Source organism: Pseudochaenichthys georgianus, chromosome 21, assembly GCF_902827115.2.
Source record: "Pseudochaenichthys georgianus chromosome 21, fPseGeo1.2, whole genome shotgun sequence".
Taxonomy (NCBI): domain Eukaryota; kingdom Metazoa; phylum Chordata; class Actinopteri; order Perciformes; family Channichthyidae; genus Pseudochaenichthys; species Pseudochaenichthys georgianus.
In genome coordinates this window covers 12,699,440-12,717,474 of record NC_047523.1, presented here as the reverse complement: position 1 = coordinate 12,717,474, position 18,035 = coordinate 12,699,440, and the positions used below count along the sequence as shown (strand labels likewise).

The 18,035-nt window shown below is 40.0% G+C and overlaps 1 protein-coding gene across 3 annotated transcripts in view; it reads right to left on the bottom strand.

Moving 5' to 3' along the window:
- The window catches only part of ube2f (ubiquitin-conjugating enzyme E2F (putative)), a 103,413-nt gene that overhangs the window by 84,123 nt on the left and 1,255 nt on the right, over positions 1 to 18,035 (bottom strand). The window contains exons 1-4 of one of the 3 annotated variants that reach the window (XM_034110078.2): positions 16,518 to 16,589; positions 15,680 to 15,853; positions 14,893 to 14,922; positions 11,735 to 11,800 (exon numbers count right to left, since the gene is read on the bottom strand). In XM_034110078.2, coding sequence (XP_033965969.1) covers positions 11,735 to 11,800; positions 14,893 to 14,922; positions 15,680 to 15,794 — 211 coding nt within the window. In that variant the 5' untranslated portion in view covers positions 15,795 to 15,853; positions 16,518 to 16,589. Of the gene's footprint in view, positions 1 to 11,734; positions 11,801 to 14,892; positions 14,923 to 15,679; positions 15,854 to 16,517; positions 16,590 to 18,035 lie in introns of those variants that run through there. The other 2 variants (XM_034110077.1, XM_071206989.1) reach the window with 2 other exon arrangements.

Below are 18,035 nucleotides of genomic sequence, written 5' to 3'. Positions count from 1 at the left end.
AATAGACGTGTTTGGAGGAGAAAGAATGCTGAGTTGCATCCAAAGAACACCATACCTACTGTGAAACATGGGGGTGGAAACATCATGCTTTGGGGCTGTTTTTCTGCAAAGGGACCAGGACGACTGATCCGTGTAAAGGAAAGAATGAATGGGGCCATGTATCGTGAGATTTTGAGTGACAACCTCCTTCCATCAGCAAGGGCATTGAAGATGAAACGTGGCTGGGTCTTTCAGCATGACAATGATCGCAAACACACCGCCCGGGCAACGAAGGAGTGGCTTCGTAAGAAGCATTTCAAGGTCCTGGAGTGGCCTAGCCAGTCTCCAGATCTCAATCCCATAGAAAATCTTTGGAGGGAGTTGAAAGTCTGTGTTGCCCAGCGACAGCCCCAAAACATCACTGCTCTAGACGAGATCTGCATGGAGGAATGGGCCAAAATACCAGCAACAGTGTGTGAAAACCTTGTGAAGACTTACATAAAACGTTTTCCCTCTGTCATTGCCAACAAAGGGTATATAACAAAGTATTGAGATGAACATTTGTTATTGACCAAATACTTATTTTCCACCATAATTTGCAAATACATTCTTTAAAAATCAGACAATGTGATTTCCTGGATTATTTCCCTCCATTCTGTCTCTCATAGTTGAGGTATACATAGGATGAAAATTACAGGCCTCTCTCATCTTTTTAAGTGGGAGAACTTGGACAATTAGTAGCTGACTAAATACTTTTTTGCCCCACTGTATATATAAGATATAGGTCCTAGTCCCAAAGATGTAGGTCTAGGCAACAATAGTATACCTGGAGCATTAATGTTAAACAAATACTAAATTATGCATTATTTAAATCAAAAGAGGGAATCAACATTTGTGTGCAGATTTGCTCCTCTCCTGCCTTGCCTCATACTTTGCATCAGTCTTTCTTTAAATGTCACAGGGGCAATACTGACCAAACTGTCCCTGTATGGCACCATAATGAGAGCAAAACAGCTAGGTTACAACTACACAACTCAACCAAAAACCAATAGTACCAAAGTACACTGAACAAAAATATAAATGCAACACTTTTGTTTTTGCTCTCATTTTTCATGAGATGAACTCAAAGATCTAAAACATTTTCTATATACACAAAATAACCATTTCTGTGATAGTGAGTACTTCTCCTTTGCCGAGATAATCCATCCCACCTCACAGGTGTGGCATATCAAGATGCTGATTAGACAGCATGATTATTGCACAGGTGTGCATTAGGCTGGCCACAATAAAAGGCCACTCTGAAACGTGCAGTTTTGCTTTATTGGGGGGGGTCTGGGGGGGTCCGAAAACCAGTCAGTATCTGGTGTGACCACCATTTGCCTCACGCAGTGCAACACATCTCCTTCGCATAGAGTTGATCAGGTTGTTGATTGTGGCCTGTGGAATGTTGGTTCACTCCTCTTCAATGGCTGTGCGAAGTTGCTGGATATTGGCAGGAACTGGAACACGCTGTCGTATACGCCGATCCAGAGCATCCCAAACATGCTCAATGGGTGACATGTCCGGTGAGTATGCTGGCCATGCAAGAACTGGGATGTTTTCAGCCTCCAGGAATTGTGTACAGATCCTTGCAACATGGGACCGTGCATTATCATGCTGCAACATGAGGTGATGGTCGTGGATGAATGGCACAACAATGGGCCTCAGGATCTCTTCACGGTATCTCTGTGCATTCACAATGCCATCAATAAAATGCACCTGTGTTCGTCGTCCATAACATACGCCTGCCCATACCATAACCCCACCACCACCATGGGCCACTCGATTCACAACATTGACATAAGAAAACTGCTCACCCACACGACGCCACACACACTGTCTGCCATCTGCCCTGAACAGCGAAAACCGAGATTCATCCGTGAAGAGAACACCTCTCCAACGTGCCAGACGCCATCGACTGTGAGCATTTGCCCACTCAAGTCGGTTACGACGACAAACCGGAGTCAGGTCGAGACCCCGATGAGGACGACGAGCATGCAGATGAGCTTCCCTGACACGGTTTCTGACAGTTTGTGCAGAAATTCTTTGGTTATGCAAACCGATTGTTGCAGCAGCTGTCCGAGTGGCTGGTCTCAGACGATCTTGGAGGTGAACATGCTGGATGTGGAGGTCCTGGGCTGGTGTGGTTACACGTGGTCTGCGGTTGTGAGGCCGGTTGGATGTATTGCCAAATTCTCTGAAACGCCTTTGGAGACGGCTTATGGTAGAGAAATGAACATTCAATTCACGGGCAACAGCTCTGGTGGACATTCCTGCTGTCAGCATGCCAATTGCACGCTCCCTCAAAACTTGCGACATCTGTGGCATTGTGCTGTGTGATAAAACTGAACATTTTAGAGTGGCCTTTTATTGTGGCCAGTCTAAGGCACACCTGTGCAATAATCATGCTGTCTAATCAGCATCTTGATATGCCACACCTGTGAGGTGGGATGGATTATCTCGGCAAAGGAGAAGTGCCAACTATCACAGATTTGTTTAGATTTGTGAACAATATTTGAGAGAAATGGTTATTTTGTGTATATAGAAAATGTTTTAGATCTTTGAGTTCATCGCATGAAAAATAGGAGCAAAAACAAAAGTGTTGCATTTATATTTTTGTTCAGTGTATGTTTCCCAGGACGTTGAGGGCATCCCAATACAGGAAACTCTGCAATACAAATAATACTGAAATGCAGCATGGCTATAAAACACGCTTTACCCATACAGCTGTACTGTAACTGTCACATGAGCACGTACATGCACACGCCTGTGCAGAGATGAACTTTTGATGACCGCCTGTGTAACCTCATTGGCTGTCCTCCAACAGAAAAACAACCCCACCAGCAGCAACAAAGCACCACCAACCTCCAACAATGGCATAATCACTGAAACCCCAATGTGTACGGGGTAATTATCTTACTATTATTTTCTTCCTTTTTTTGGCCAAGCGTCCATTTGGCAAGCCAAAATGTAAATGCTTTTGATTTTGCTCCAAAATAGGGAATCCACAAATAGACCAAAGCAAAGTGTCTGTTTTAGAAAGACACGAGACAAACTAAAGCATAATTCATCTCAAGTTTGGAGGTTTACAAAGCCATATAACTATAATAAGCGTATGAATACCCAAGCCCAGACATGACACACATCGTCACTCTGTGGAAAAGCTGTTAACACAAGTTTGAACTTCACAACTTGCAAGAAGAACCAAAGGTGTTACAGATATTTTTCAAATAACTGTAAGATAAGATTGCTACCTAAGATCCTTACACAAAGTATTGACTGAGTCTTTCTTCATGTGTTTTTTTTTGTTGCCAAAATGAGGTCATTGTGTGTATAAAAGAAGGACTAAACTAGGGCTATGCATTTTGCCATAAATGTAACACTCCTTCCTTTCTCTTCTTCCATTTGTAATGATCTTTTTTTTTTAACCGCTTGCAGGTTTCTGTAGCAATGGGGACAACAACACAACTAAAACTCAAAGGCAATATAATTTGCATGTCTATAGTCTTCATAATTGTTTTTCTAATAATCCAAACAATGATATGAGAACGTGTTCACCCCAAAGTGTTGCTGCTGTCCCCATTCCTCAGAGACACAGGGGTCCGGAGCAGAGGGGTCACGACACAGAGCGTTTGCATGGGAAAAGGAAACTAATCGAAATGGAGTAACTAAAGAGACATTCCAGATGATCGGAGCTTGAAGAATATTGTTCTGTGTTTGTTTTTTATGTAGCAAACAAATGTTAGATTGATGTTAGTTAAACAACTTTTTGGTTAAATATTTAGACATAACACAGTGTAAAACAATACAATCAAACAATATTACATATTCTGCTCTCAGCCACTTCAATTAGAAATTGGCAAATAAAAATGTGTTCTAATTAGCACCTTCGGTCTTTGAGAGGAAATGTATGTGATATTTTTGGATACCTAATTTCCTCCTGAAGAAGTTGTCAAGTGATATATGGTAACTGATTAGTGTTTTTAGAAATGTCAGGGCTCTACATTATAAATGGCCCGCTGGCCCGGAAGCACTATTTAGACACACCGGGCCAGCATTACGTACTTTCCACTTGCCCGCTCGGGCCACTAAAAATATTGCTTTCAAAAAAAAAAGTTGTCCTGTGGTATTGGTATTTTGACTAGCAATTTAGTTAAATTGTTTCGTTTATTAACGCTACAACATAGCGTTTCGTGAGTCGGTTGTCGTTGTTGGGTGAAAAGAGCGGTTTGCTGCGGAGCGCAGCGCGAGCAGGCTCCCGTGAGCGCTCTACTTCACTACAGACTATCGCGCCACCCAACCATTCGCCAAAATGTTTTTAATACCAGCGATAATAACCGACCAAGCGCCGGGCAAAAAACAATCTTCAAATAAAAGAAAGTCACCGGAGGAGTTAAAGGAGAGTGACAGGGAGCATGAGAAGAAGAGGGAGAGAAAGTTTCAGCCAGCTTGATCGATGGAGTTGGCTTCTAGTGGTGCAGTGACGCGTCCTAAAACCATGTTATAATCTATCGATTAGATTTCTGATTCGAAAATTATAAAAGTAGGGTAGACATGTGGAGATTATCCGGCTGAACAAAACGTGCATTTATCAAACAGGTTTGTTTTCCACAGACCTTATTTCCAGCTATTTTCCAAAACCCTGTGGAGAAATCCCCATTGCTTTTTTGTCGAGGGAACCAGCAGCTTACTTCCTGGTTTTAGGACACGTCACTGCACCTCTCAATATGATGCCAATACAAACAAGGTCTTCTGTCGGCTCTGTACATCAATGCCGACCTATGCTGACAAGTAAGTGAAGAGTAGACAATATAAAGGTATTGGCGAAATGTCCCAGCAGTTTAGGATAATGAAGGTTCTAATCAAATCTATTACATAGCCATTACATTTCTAACTCCTAATGACAGGAAGCCAGAAAGCGCATTATACAAATAATAATAGCAGACATTTTTTAACAATGACCACAATATCAATATTTTAATAAACCAAATATGAACAATTGAGGAAAATACGGAATAACTGATGATTCAAATGTTGTAGTACAAGTAGTAATGTAGTTAGTGCATAAATTACTATTGCAACAAATGTGTTAATTTTCTTAAGTCGATTTTCTTTGGACGAATGCTCCGGGCCAGTGGTTACAATGGTGGGGCCAGTGATAATACAATTCCACCGGCCCGGAGGGCCAGTGGCATTTTACCCTTAATGTCTACCCCTGAATGTGTTTTTTCTCTACCAGCTGGAAGAAAGTGGAAGAAAAACCGAGAATAATTTAGTTGACTCTATTTCCCTCTTGAAAGGTCACATAAAGGCTTCTGTTGCAGCATATTAGTTAAAGGGGACCTATTGTGCAAAATTCACTTTGTGATGTCTTTTATAAATAAATATGTGTCCCCGGTGTGTAAGGAGACTCACAGTTTCAGAAAATACAACCCTCTCTCTTTTCCTCCACATCTCTAAAAAGCAAACAAAAAAAACAGGGGGTGCAAACGAGCAGATCCAGGATTTGGCTCCTATGACGTCATTGGTGAAATGTGGCACACTTGACACGTCCCAACCTATCGTCTCCGTATACAGTCGTCTAGCTGAATCCCCTCTCGCAGCTGTGTGTCTGTGTATTCAGTAGGATGTCTGCAGGAGGCACTTAGAGTAAAGTTGTTATATATAATACATATAATGGCACTGTTCTAGCGGTAAACACTTAAAGGTGGGGTAGGTACGTTTCAGAAACCGGCTCGAGATACACTTTTTGTTATATTCCATGGAATGCTCTTAACATTGCGATATCAATGAATATCTTAAGTGCTTTGACAAAAAATCCATAAAAAAAATTCTTCTGTAGAAGCCGTAATACTGTAAAAAGTACAACCGGGCCGGCTAAACGGATTGGATGGCCTACCTGCCTGTCAGCCTTCCATCGGGGCACACACTTATCTCGTGCCCTCATTGGTCATGTGCGCGTTCGTGTGTGTTGGAGGAGGGGCTCTATAAGGAAGTGGCAGATTTTCTCCGGTTGTGTATTTTCAAATGCTAGCGATCTCGAGCCGGTTTCTCAAACGTACCTACCCCACCTTTAAGAAAGAACATGTCAAGCTATGTGCTGTATCAGAAACAATGCGTGTCGTGTTTTGGGAATAATATGGTCTGTGTTTAAATTAGCAAGCATGCTAACACTCAGAGCTAACGCTGTACTGGAGAGAATATGTGTAACGTAATGTCCTTGCGGTAAACCCTGCGAGAGAGAAACATTTGAGCTCCATACTGTTTCAGAAATAATGCTTGAAGTGGTTTGGAGCATAATATGACATTTAATCACGGCAGCGTTTAGTTGAGTTTCTCCCGGTAGAAAACTCTCTTAGCAGGGGAAAGCTGCGTGACGCTACAAAGGGACGTGGCTAGCAGCAGCTGTTCCATGTAAAGCTACGGTCACAGAATCAGCCTTTTTGGAACAGGGTTGGAATAGAGGGGTATGAGCAGTAGAAGGCATAGCTACAATGTGTGATCTGTTTTGTATTTTAAGCAAAAAACTTCACAGACATGTTTTGTATAGGTATGGCCCTACAATATATTTTTCAAATATAGCATAATAGGTCCCCTTTAATATTATTATATAGTGGTGCAGTGATGACATATTGTGTAAGCCTTAAGTTAACATCACAATGGCAATGACTATCGCATTTTGGAAGATTTAAATAGCTGTTATAACAGTGTTATTTTTATTTTATTTTATTTTGCTAAATATTCTTCTTTTTGTGTCTTTGTACACACATCATAAACCAAAGCAAATTCCTTGTATGTTTACACCTTAAACCGATTCTGATTGTTGTGCATGTAAATGGCCTGCAAAGGCTAAAATCCCAAAGTTCCCCCAAGAGGGAGTTTCTCTCCCTCACACCCAAAAAACAGTCAAAACGTTGACTCTAACCCCCTGATCCCACGGAAGCGCCTGCGCTGCGCTGCATCCTCCTCCTGCGTTATAACCCACCAGGCTCGTTTCAAAACGTTGCGGAAGCGGAGCGTCTTGTGTGCAGCCTCGCAGTTGTTGTTGATTTAAACACGAGTTTATTTGGGGGATGGGCCTGGGCCGGATGAACGTTCCACTTCCGGCCTGCCTGTATTTTAGAAATTCCTTGCGGCGAGCTGCTTCTGGGACGCTTCGAGCCGCGGCGGGTGGAATAGCACCCATTGACTAGAGTGGCCGCAATCGCTAAAAACGCCGCAAGCGCAGCGCAGACGCTCCTGGTGGGATTAGGGTGTTAGACAAGTGCACTGGGAAAGCCATCTCCTCTCCAGGTATAAGGACTCATTCCTGCAATGCACTTTTGATATGCACATACAGTAGGTCGTTTGGATCTAACACTGTAATGTGATCCTTTAGCTTTAGCTCAAGAGTAGCGTAGTGCCAGGCTGTAGTATAAAAAAACGGTGCTAAAACAGTATTGCTTGGCTTTCAGTCAAGGGGAAACAGACAGAGCAGGCAAAAGGAAAAGAACAAAAGAGAGAAAGAGGAAACAACGGGAGAACAGAAACACATAAACAGAGAAGAACAAGTGAAAGGAAGTGAAAAGAGGGAGACAGAGGCTCTGAATAATTGAGCGTGTCATTCTCTGAGAACTCAATATCCTTATCAACTCCTCTTTAAGAACATGACACGAACCCGCGTCTCTAATTGCTGATCTTTGCTTTTCTCTGCAGATTTTGCTTACAAAGACCTTTGTGAAATCTAAGCTGGAGAAACAGTCTCGACTCGGGTGGCAGGAAGATGGATGAATCACAGATATACACACTAACTGGCACTTAACTCATACGTACACACTCACAAACATGGCCTAGAATAGCTTTAGAATAACTTTCAATTAATTTACCGCTTACTAAAGCATCAAAATGTCAAAACAACTTAGTTGGCAAAAAAATTATGCAGGCCAGGGACTTTAGTAACTCTCTTGAAACAATAGGACACCCATTCAAAATGCAGCATTAAATGCCATATTAAGAACTTTGCCATAATAAATTCAATTCAAATCGTAGAACATTTTTATGAAGGACTATCTGAACAACGTAAAAGTAAAGAAGAAACAATATAATGCGTGAACTTTCTTAGAGCTCAACAAAACACTTGTTCTAAGTAATGGATAATGTGGGAAGAGGGGGTCATTAATGAAAATAAAACACCGGGACGATCATGGAGCCCGACGGCCAACCAACAGCTGGAGATGCGGCAACAGTGGATTTTATTTTCATGAACCAGTCTTTAAACCAGAACCCATACGGTGTTCCCTTAAAGCCCCTGTCATACTGTCACGAAATTGACACCCGATGGACACACGTTAAAAGGAAATGTTCAAATTTGGCTGTGATCGTAGCAACATCGGGCCATTCGTGAGGGCATCTAAGCCATCATATGACCGCCGGTGGAGTTTATCAGGCTCCGGCAGCAACTTCGTAAGGCACTCGTGAGGGCATCTTGTCAAATCGTGTCATCTTCGTGTTATCATCGGTGCATTCACCCTCACTCTGATCGGGGCGAAAGCCCGATGGCACCGATGATAACAAGATGCCCTCACGAAGGGCAAAATTGACACACGAATTCAACACGAAAATGAACCTTCTCAAGGTCTTTCGGCAATTTTTTGGCATGCCAAAGATTTTGCCACCGCTCACGAAGTTTCTGCCGGAGCCTGAGAAACTCCACCATCGATCATACGATGGCTTAAGATGCCCTCACGAATGGCCCGATGTTGCTACGATCACAGCCGAATTTGAACATTTCCTTTATCGTGTGTCCATCGGGTTGTCATATTGACATATTATGTAAATAACCCAATTTGTGTTCTGTGAAACTAAAAAGGATATAATATATTATTTTGAAGGACAGTTGACGGGAAGTTGCTGTTGTTATGGAAACAACATTACGGAGAAAACGTAATATTTTCTACATATAAAGACGTATAAAGTAAAGAACAAAGTCTGAAGATATCAGTACAGTATCATAGTACTTTAAGATAATTGTTTTTGGTACTTTCATTGCAGTGGTATGTCTTAAATGTAATGTAAATGTTGCCTTCGTGTGTGGTTCGGGGCCATCTTCGTGCGAAATTCACAATTCCATATTCGTGTGTCCATCGGGTGTCAATTTCGGGACAGTGTGACAGGGGCTTTAGTGTTTACTTCCTTTTGATCCTTTTGATTTCTCTGACGTCGCTCTGTCTGTTGACCTCTTTCCTTCTCTTGCGTTTTTTTTCTTTACTGGGGACAGTTTAGCTATCATGAATCCAAAGCTTCAAGCTCTCCACAAGTATAAAAGTGAATATTCAAAAAGTATTCCATATTGTTTCTGATGAATGAAAACTAATGTATGTTATCCACAGCAGGCATTAAATTGACCGAACTTCTTTCTGCGGATTGATATGACTGCAGTATATAGTCCCATGATCCAAAGCCACGGTGTGTTAGCGAGTATTAAAGGAATGGTATGCTCATGACACTCATTTTTAAATAATTATCATCTGATAAAACAGACCAGTCTCTGCCAGTCTCTCGGCTAGTCCCACACCAGTCTTCTCGGTTTGTACAGTATTCGACAGGTGGCCCATTTAGCTGGGAACACTGCTGAGCAAAGATTAGTGGACGTGGGGAATAATGATGGTGCTGCAGTAACGTCGAAAAATACCCAGAGAAGACTGGAGTGCCTTTTCAAGGGAATACTTTAAGACACAAATTGGCTTACTGAGATCTGCAGTCCCCCCCATTCTATCATAAATGACATACTCCCAAACAATGTGTACACACAAACCCTGCATACAATGAGAAAGCAGTGGTTGTGGATGCATGTCCTCCCTGGAGGCTGAGGCTAAGAAAAATAGAAAATAGAAACAATATTTTGCTGAGCACTCAGTATTCAGAGAACTGTGCCGCATTAAAATGAGAATTTATTTTCCACTTCTCACATTTGTTGTAAAAGTTTATCCTCGAGTTTGTCGTCAGAATCAAGAAAATTATATTTTAATATCATATATGTAATAATAATTGTTTTGCTAAATGTTTTGAATTAAATTAAAGATCAAATAAATGAATACAGAATAAAATTAAGATATTTATATAAACATAAGACATCATGTGCCTGCAGTGGTTAGTGCTTGTCATAGCTATAAATATATTTTTATTATATTTATTTTAAATTCTCATAATTTAGGCAAAATAATAAAGATTACAAAAAAAAGATATATATTAAATATTCATACAAACATCAAAATAAAATACTAAATATTTATATACACAGAAAACATTATATGCCTGTGGTTCTTAATTTGTCATATCTATAAATATGTTACTTTTTATAAACACTTCACATACTGTAAGTACTGAAGTGTTTTCTTCATACTCTCTACTTCAGAACTGCTGCCTCCCACTAAACCCTTATATCACCCTCTAGTCTCTTTTAGCTAAAAGACCCAAGTTCTAATGCCTTTGTTCATCGCCTGTGATTCACACACATCAGAGAAAGTAAAAAGAGTGGCGACAGTTGAGTTTTAAAATCCTCACACACCACAGAGCCTCTCTTCTCTTAGTACTTTTTTAATGCATTTAAGATATGCAACACTAAGCTGTCTGTGGCTCTTTCCTGCTGTAACGCTGCAAATGTCCCCTCTGTGGGACTAATAAAGGTATTCTGATTCTGATTCTGCTGACAGCGCTGTCGGCTGAAGAGTCAATCCCAGCGGACGGCAGTGGAGGAGGTCATTCCAGCGTCTGGTTCAATGGCAGTTTAGCAGCCTTCATTGACAGTCTGCAGCCGAGCTGACAACAGACACGAGTCAGGCTGTCTTACACTACGCTCCCGCCCGGCATTATGCTGCCCTCCGGTAGATTTGTGGTTAGGTCATTTTTAGAATTAGTTTGTAGCTAAGAAAAAGTGCAGGAATTTGGTGGAAAAAAAGCACTCAGTCGTCTCCAATGATGAATCAACTTTTCAGAATGCCGCCCTTTATGTCATACTAGTCAATTAAATACAGTGTAATGTAATAATACTATACCCCTCTATATATTGTAATATACATTTTATATAATTGTACCATTACCATTGCAGTTTAACTTTTACTTCTTATGTTTATATAAAAAGTTTTTAGCAGTTTAATTTGAACTTTTTGGACATCTTACTCTAACTTCTTATTATATATGAAATGTTTTTATTTTATTGCTTTTTTTAAGAAATTCGTATTTTAACTTCTTACGTTTATATTATTCCGTTTTTTATACTTTTATTTCATTTAGAAATGGAACAACTGTTACAAAAATCTAATTCCCCGAGGATAAATAAAGTATTGTGATTCTAATCAAATCCAAATGACGTGATATTAGTATACAAAACTGAAAAGCTATTTACGACATTAAACAAATATTACATTTGTTATAGTGTTTGACCAGTACATTTAAGTGTCAACATCCTGGTTCAAGTTCCATGCTGGGTTTCCCTACAACATATATATATATAAGTGTGGTGTATCATAACCATTGAATGTGATGTTTGATTCTTTTTGGGTTTTTGTATGCGTTTAAAAACCACAAAACTAGTAAGCAGCCACAAACACTGCTGCAATAAGTACACACAATACTAACACTGCAGGGGTGGAAACCAAACTGACATTGACTGTCACTATTTTTCTCATTAGGGAGCAGTTATGTGTGTAAAGGGACTGACGGATGATGTTTCTCTTACCAGGTGACACTGCCAGCTGAAAATGATGCAGCTTGTCCTCATCTGGGAAACTGGCTTTGCATGTACCTGAACAAAAACAAATGACAGGAGTTTAGTTAGTCTGGTCAAGGGTTAAAGCCAGCAGTAGCTCCATGAAGATCAACCATTACTTTTCTCTGAGTCAAATAATGACACTAACATCAATAATTTATTGTATTTTTATTAAAGTCCATCTCGAGCCACTGTGTTCATTCTGTCATCACAGCTAGCAGGATTTATGCCTGGGGTCTCCATGTGGCACCACATCCCCCCCTGCTGTTCAAACACATGTACCGCACCCTAGACAAATGACTATGTGCTAGAATTCTTTTTTTACTAAATCAACATTACATCAGCTCTTTTCACTGAATCCACAGTTTAAAATGATACTCTGGATACATAAGTCTACCACATATAGTGAGACTTCTATAACGTGTGTGGTATAAATGTAAAAGAACAACGTAGATTAAATCAACTTTGTCCTTTTCAATTAAATAACAGACCATAGAATACCTTAACTGACCAATCGGAATAGAGTTTTCAACAAGGCTATTGAGTAGATGTATGCATGTTCCATGCCCCAAGTTTGTGTTTATTTGTTTGATTACAATTAATCAGAGTCGCTTTTCTTCTGCAGGTTGATGGCATTAAAAGGGTTTTAAAGCTTGAAAACATATATATTTGCCAATGCTTTTCAGATGATTTAACACCTGTGCCTCTTTTAGCATCAACTGTATTTACAATACAAAGCGTGTCATTGCGTTTTGCACTTTGAATTGCCTGTGTGTGCTATAAAAATGAACTAAACTTAAATTAATCATTACAATACTTCCGTTGGTTTTTAAAGCTCTTAATGGTTTTGGTCCTAGCTATTTATCAAATGAGCTTTTAACCTATGAACCATCTAGAACTGTCAGGTCTATTAATACTTTCATTATACCGTAAGTTTAAGTTGTACCGCACTTTGTGTTACTTGTGTACTGAAGAGGATTAGGGCCCCATGTGATGGTTTTGGAGATCTGACCACATTTAAATTAAAAAAAATCTGAATTCCGACTATAATCTCAGAATTGTGAATTTTTTTTAAATGTTTTTCTAAGTCAGAATCATGGGGGGGGGGGGGGGAATCACTTTTGGTTAGATCTCAATTTTATTTGACATCTGGCCCTAATCCTCTTCCATACCTTTGTGTATGAAAAGTGCTGTATAAGTAAAGTTTGATTTAATTTGCTTTGATAAACGAAAACCATACAGAAAAAAAAAAAGGACTGTAGTAGCTAGGTGCAAACATTAGCTTTGAGCCAATATTATCACATGTCTTTTCGACAAAAAGTATTTTTTCCAGCTGAACAAGTCTTCTTCTTACTTTCTCATCAACACTGTGGGATGCGTAACAGTAACGTGTTTACTTCCCTGGATTTCATGGTCCTCAGCTGAGAGAGGAAACTCATCAGACCACTAACAACAGCCAACATGCTGAGTTCAGCCAAAGCAATGATAATTAATTCAGCCCTCATGCATAATAATAACCAGACAACTGAGCAACGAAGATCCGATAAACTTTAATATACATTCTAATTAAAAAGCAGAACTAAATAGCAGTTTGGGGGTCACAGTCTGTTTGAGCAAATACATCCTGAGGCCAGAAGTATAACAAGAATGAAGCCTCAATACAGAAAACATCTATGTGGAAGAGCCGGGTGATCTGGAAAATCAGAGTTGTTTGATGAAATGAAATGCTTTACAATTAGTTATACTGTAAAGTAGTGCAGGCATGACTGTTAAAACCCAGAACAGAGTTAGTATTTTTATCACTTCCATGTCTCTTGTCTTAAGACATTTTCACATTTAGTTTTATGACAAAATACGTCAGTAAATATCCCAATTGTGAATGTCCGAAAACTACTAAACATCATGACGTCGGACATTAAATGCTTTTTTCTTTAGGCTATTGCAGTTACGCTTCAAATATTGTGATTAGAATCTAAATGTCCCCCCAAAAGATCCCATTAGGCGCTTTCACACCGCAGTACTTTTCCCACTTTAGTTCCGATATAGTTCCGAAATCCGGAACTAAAATTAGTTCATGAGAACCTTTTTACCCCCTTTTCCGTCCCGTTCGTGGGAGAAAAAGGTTCCTATTTCTGATTGGCTGGGCGGATTGCAATCCACGCCCCGTAAAACTCCCAAAACGTTTTGTGAAGCCGCCATTTTATTATCCTTGCATTAGCATTATTAGCATTAGCATTAGCCCAGCGCAGAAACACAGAGAGACTAACTTATGGCAACACAAAAGAAAACATGGGAACGGTGGAGATGAGGAAGTGTCGGCGTTCTGGCGATTTACTCGGAAGGCTTCAGTGGAAGCTGCTGAGAGTCCCAGCAGCTTCCACTGAAGCCAGTCCCCAACTCCGGGGACTTCCAGGGACTTATTCCGGTGTGAACGCGATCTGTACTTAGTTCATGAGAACTAAAGAGTTCTCATGAACTAAGTTCTGATGAACCTTTGTGGGAAAAGTACTGCGGTGTGAATGCGCCTATTGTTTATTGTCAAGGTTGCGATGCTAACTTCACTAACATCAGCCTACAAAAATACATCATCACTGCATATCCTATGTATTTTTTTTGATCAGTCAATAATTCAGACTGAATAGGGGGGCGGCCGCGGGGTGTGTGTGTGTGTCTACTTGACCAGGGGCTGCAGATGGTAATTAGCTATTAGCTCAAATCTGGCAAATCTAATATTTTCTCTTTTGTATTTTTAATCTTTGTTCTTGGTCGATAAAAAACATAATACCGTACTTTTCGGACTATAAAGCGCACCTGCATATAAGCCGCAGCAGCTAAATTGTCCGTCTGTCTTGCTCTCGTTCTGTCTCTCGGTTCCACTTTTACTTTGGCGCGCTACCTGTCTCACTCTTTTCCGGCCTCCAGCTTTTCCTGCTGGAGCCCGCCGCTTAAAGGTGGCGGGCGCGGACCTGTCATAGAGCCCATAGTGTTAAAGGTGGTTAATTTTACCTGTAAAATCCATAGATTTAGGAGGTTCCCTAGTGACCGTTAGCTGTACAAAAAAAATGGGGAAAAAAGTCGCGGCTTATAGTCCGAAAAGTACGGTAATTCAATCAAAATAGCATACTTACTAGGGAGATGGGCTTCAAGTTCTGAAACTTCTGTAGAGAGATAAAGAAAGAATCATAATTAAGGAGCGACAAACGGATACAGTATCAGTTGCTTTTTCAAAACAGATTGAGATAATAGAAGTGTGTTTCCTGGAAGAGCAGGAAAGATAAGTAATACAAAAAATGCACCAGAGGGCAGGTTTTTTTTTCACAAGACGTATTATGGTGTTATACTCAAACAGAAATGACTAAAAGCCAGGCAACCTTAGCTTGACTTGTATGAAGTGCTGGTCCCAAGCCATCTCATTAAGCAGTTTCCTGTCTAAGAACTGTATTGACCTTTAAACAAAACCTTACCTCAGTACCTAAGGAAAAATAAGTCGCTCCAATGGAGTATCTGTTTAAGTAAATGTATAGACTAAAACAAATACAGGTGATAATCCAGAAGAGAGTAAACATGAGGCAAGACAAAACAATAGAGTTAAAAACTGAAAAGGACAAGGACAGTCCTTTAAAATGTAAAAGGACAGAGAGAGGAGGCAGATGTGTTGGAGCTGCTTCCCAAGGCAACAAGAAATACCTATAAATAAAACAGACAGAGCAAGAGGCCATGGACAGAGTGAAAAGAAATGAAAAGGGAGAAATAGAAATGTAGAAAAATTAACTGAACATTCATGGAGGAAGAGGAGCGTGAAAATGTATATTCCTGTATTGAAAACAACCAAAAATAAATGTTATTGACCAGGAGTAAATCCCCAAATATGTGTCTGTTTTGTTTTCATTATTCGAGCTGACAAAATACCGGTACCTTTGGTAAGGAGGCGGTCCCTGATGGAGACCCTGTGGGTGGAGTCGGAGGCCCCGGAGGCACGGCCCGTCTTCCCTCCATCATCTCTCTTTAGCTTACTGGCCAACGTAAGCATGGCTGCGCTGCTGTGGTCTGCCTCGGTCTGCCCACTGCTGCACTGTGCTGCTAAAAAGCCTGACAATCAGAAGGAACATAGAGAATACATCAGTCAATGGAGAACAAAGGGGGTGGGGGGGGAACACAAAGAGTTTCAATAATCATTTCAATATCTCTTCTGGCTTACTCTCTTACTACAAAGACGTGCACACAAGGTAAACTGTGAAATCTACATTTCAAACTGTATTGAATTTCATTTTGTCGTCTATCTGGAGTAGACCATAGATGTATAAAGACAACTGGATACAGCGTTAGAGGCAGTTCATTCCAGCGAAAGATTCGCAGTGGCAAATTAATGTAAAATGGCCTGACTCTCTTCTCTCCCAAGACAAAAAGGGATTTTCCATGGACCTTCCGCATGTATTGGGCCCATTCAGCGTAAGCACGTAAGCACTTGGGTTTTCCCTAGGCCCGGCTCCAATCCACTCAGTCGGTCTCGGCTCAGTCCAATTATTGGAAAATAACTGGATTCAGCTGTAGCACATTTCACAACTTTAGAACCTAAGAATTGAAATGAGGGCTTTTCAAGAGTTCGTAATATGAAGATGATTTATCTCAAGAGAATGATATACTGATATACAGACGTCCCTTTCACATTGTTATTCAAGGGGAAGGAGTCTTTTTTGACCCTATGATATCACAGAAGTTGCAGTACCACTGTTTTGTTATTAAGAAAATGTACTTCAAAGCCCTGCTTTCTGCCTTGGGGCTTGGTCTTGATTCGACAGCTTGACAACTTCAGCCCCCATGACACTGCACAGATTAAGCAGATATAGATACTTCAAAGCTGGATGCATGAAAACAACAATAGAGCAAGGAAAGGGTCTTTCAGGTACATTGTATGTTGTATACTATAAGGCCAAAGCATAGCTGTTCAGCAGATCTTAAAATCACATCATGTTGTAATTCTACATTAAGTTTCAGCGTTTCAATCATGCATATATTTAGACTAACCTGGTCTCATATATAGGCAAAGGGGTAATAGGGACAGAAATAGCAAGTGTTTAACGAGCAAGACACAGGGAAATAATGAGGTCTCATTATACTCCTTCCTTTACTTCCTATAGCAATAAACTAACAGCTATGACAACATTTAATTACGGTGGTATAATTGAGAGCTTGACATCGATTAGAGGAGTCAATTGCAATTAGGACTCCCCGTTAAGAAAAGACGTGTGGTGCCAAAAGAGTTATGAACTTGTTATATGAGACTACATGCAGCTAGAAACTGAGGCGATCAATACCACACAGCAATAACCATTTTCTCTATTCTCTACGACAAATAAAATGGATTCAATATATGTTTAAAGAGTTATATTTAGACCATCTGCCGGAAAAGAGATAAAATATCATATCGTAAAAATGTAATATATCTGGCAGAAGGCAGCCTACAGTGACAAGCATCAGAACTGATAGAATTAACAGCAATTTGGCCACACTGCATGATATTCAGCAGATAACGGTAACAGCAGAGTAGTAGAGGACAAGAGTATTTCAACTTCATGTCATGAATCTTCCAACTTCCCTATTAGACACTAAGCAGGAAGCCATCATATACTGTATGTTTGACATTTTAAACTGAAAGATGAAAATATTCAAACCTTGCAAATGTCTTAATGTTAAACAATGTTTTTGAAAGCTTGACATGTCCTGAAAGTTGCTGTAAAACTGTAAATCTATGTCAGGTTAAGCTTGGGAAAGATAATGTATCAAAATATGGTATATATTATTTTTGAATTAATTAATAACAGAATCATTTAAAGGTCCCCTATTATACTCTTTTTCAACAATATATTATAGGTATCAGATATATACAAAACATATCTGTGAAGTGTTTGGTTTGACATCATGTATTCATTGCAGCATCCCATAATCCCCTCTGTTTCAGCCTTGTTTCAAAAGTGCTGATTCAGTATCTGTAGCTTTAATTGCAAATTAACTGCCACACCCCTATGAGGAGTGTTATGTTTAAAAGAACACAATGGTGCTCTAGGAGGAGGCTCAGGTGATAAGATGGGCGTTACCTTGGTTGGTTATTGGCTACTGGTTGCACAACCCAAAAAAACATTGTGACATCACAAAGTGGCCAAAGTCTAATCTGCAAATGTTCAGACAGGTTTTTATATAAATGGATCAGGACACAAAGACAAATAGAAACAAATAGGATACAGTACAGTATGTAAACAATTAAAATCACCAA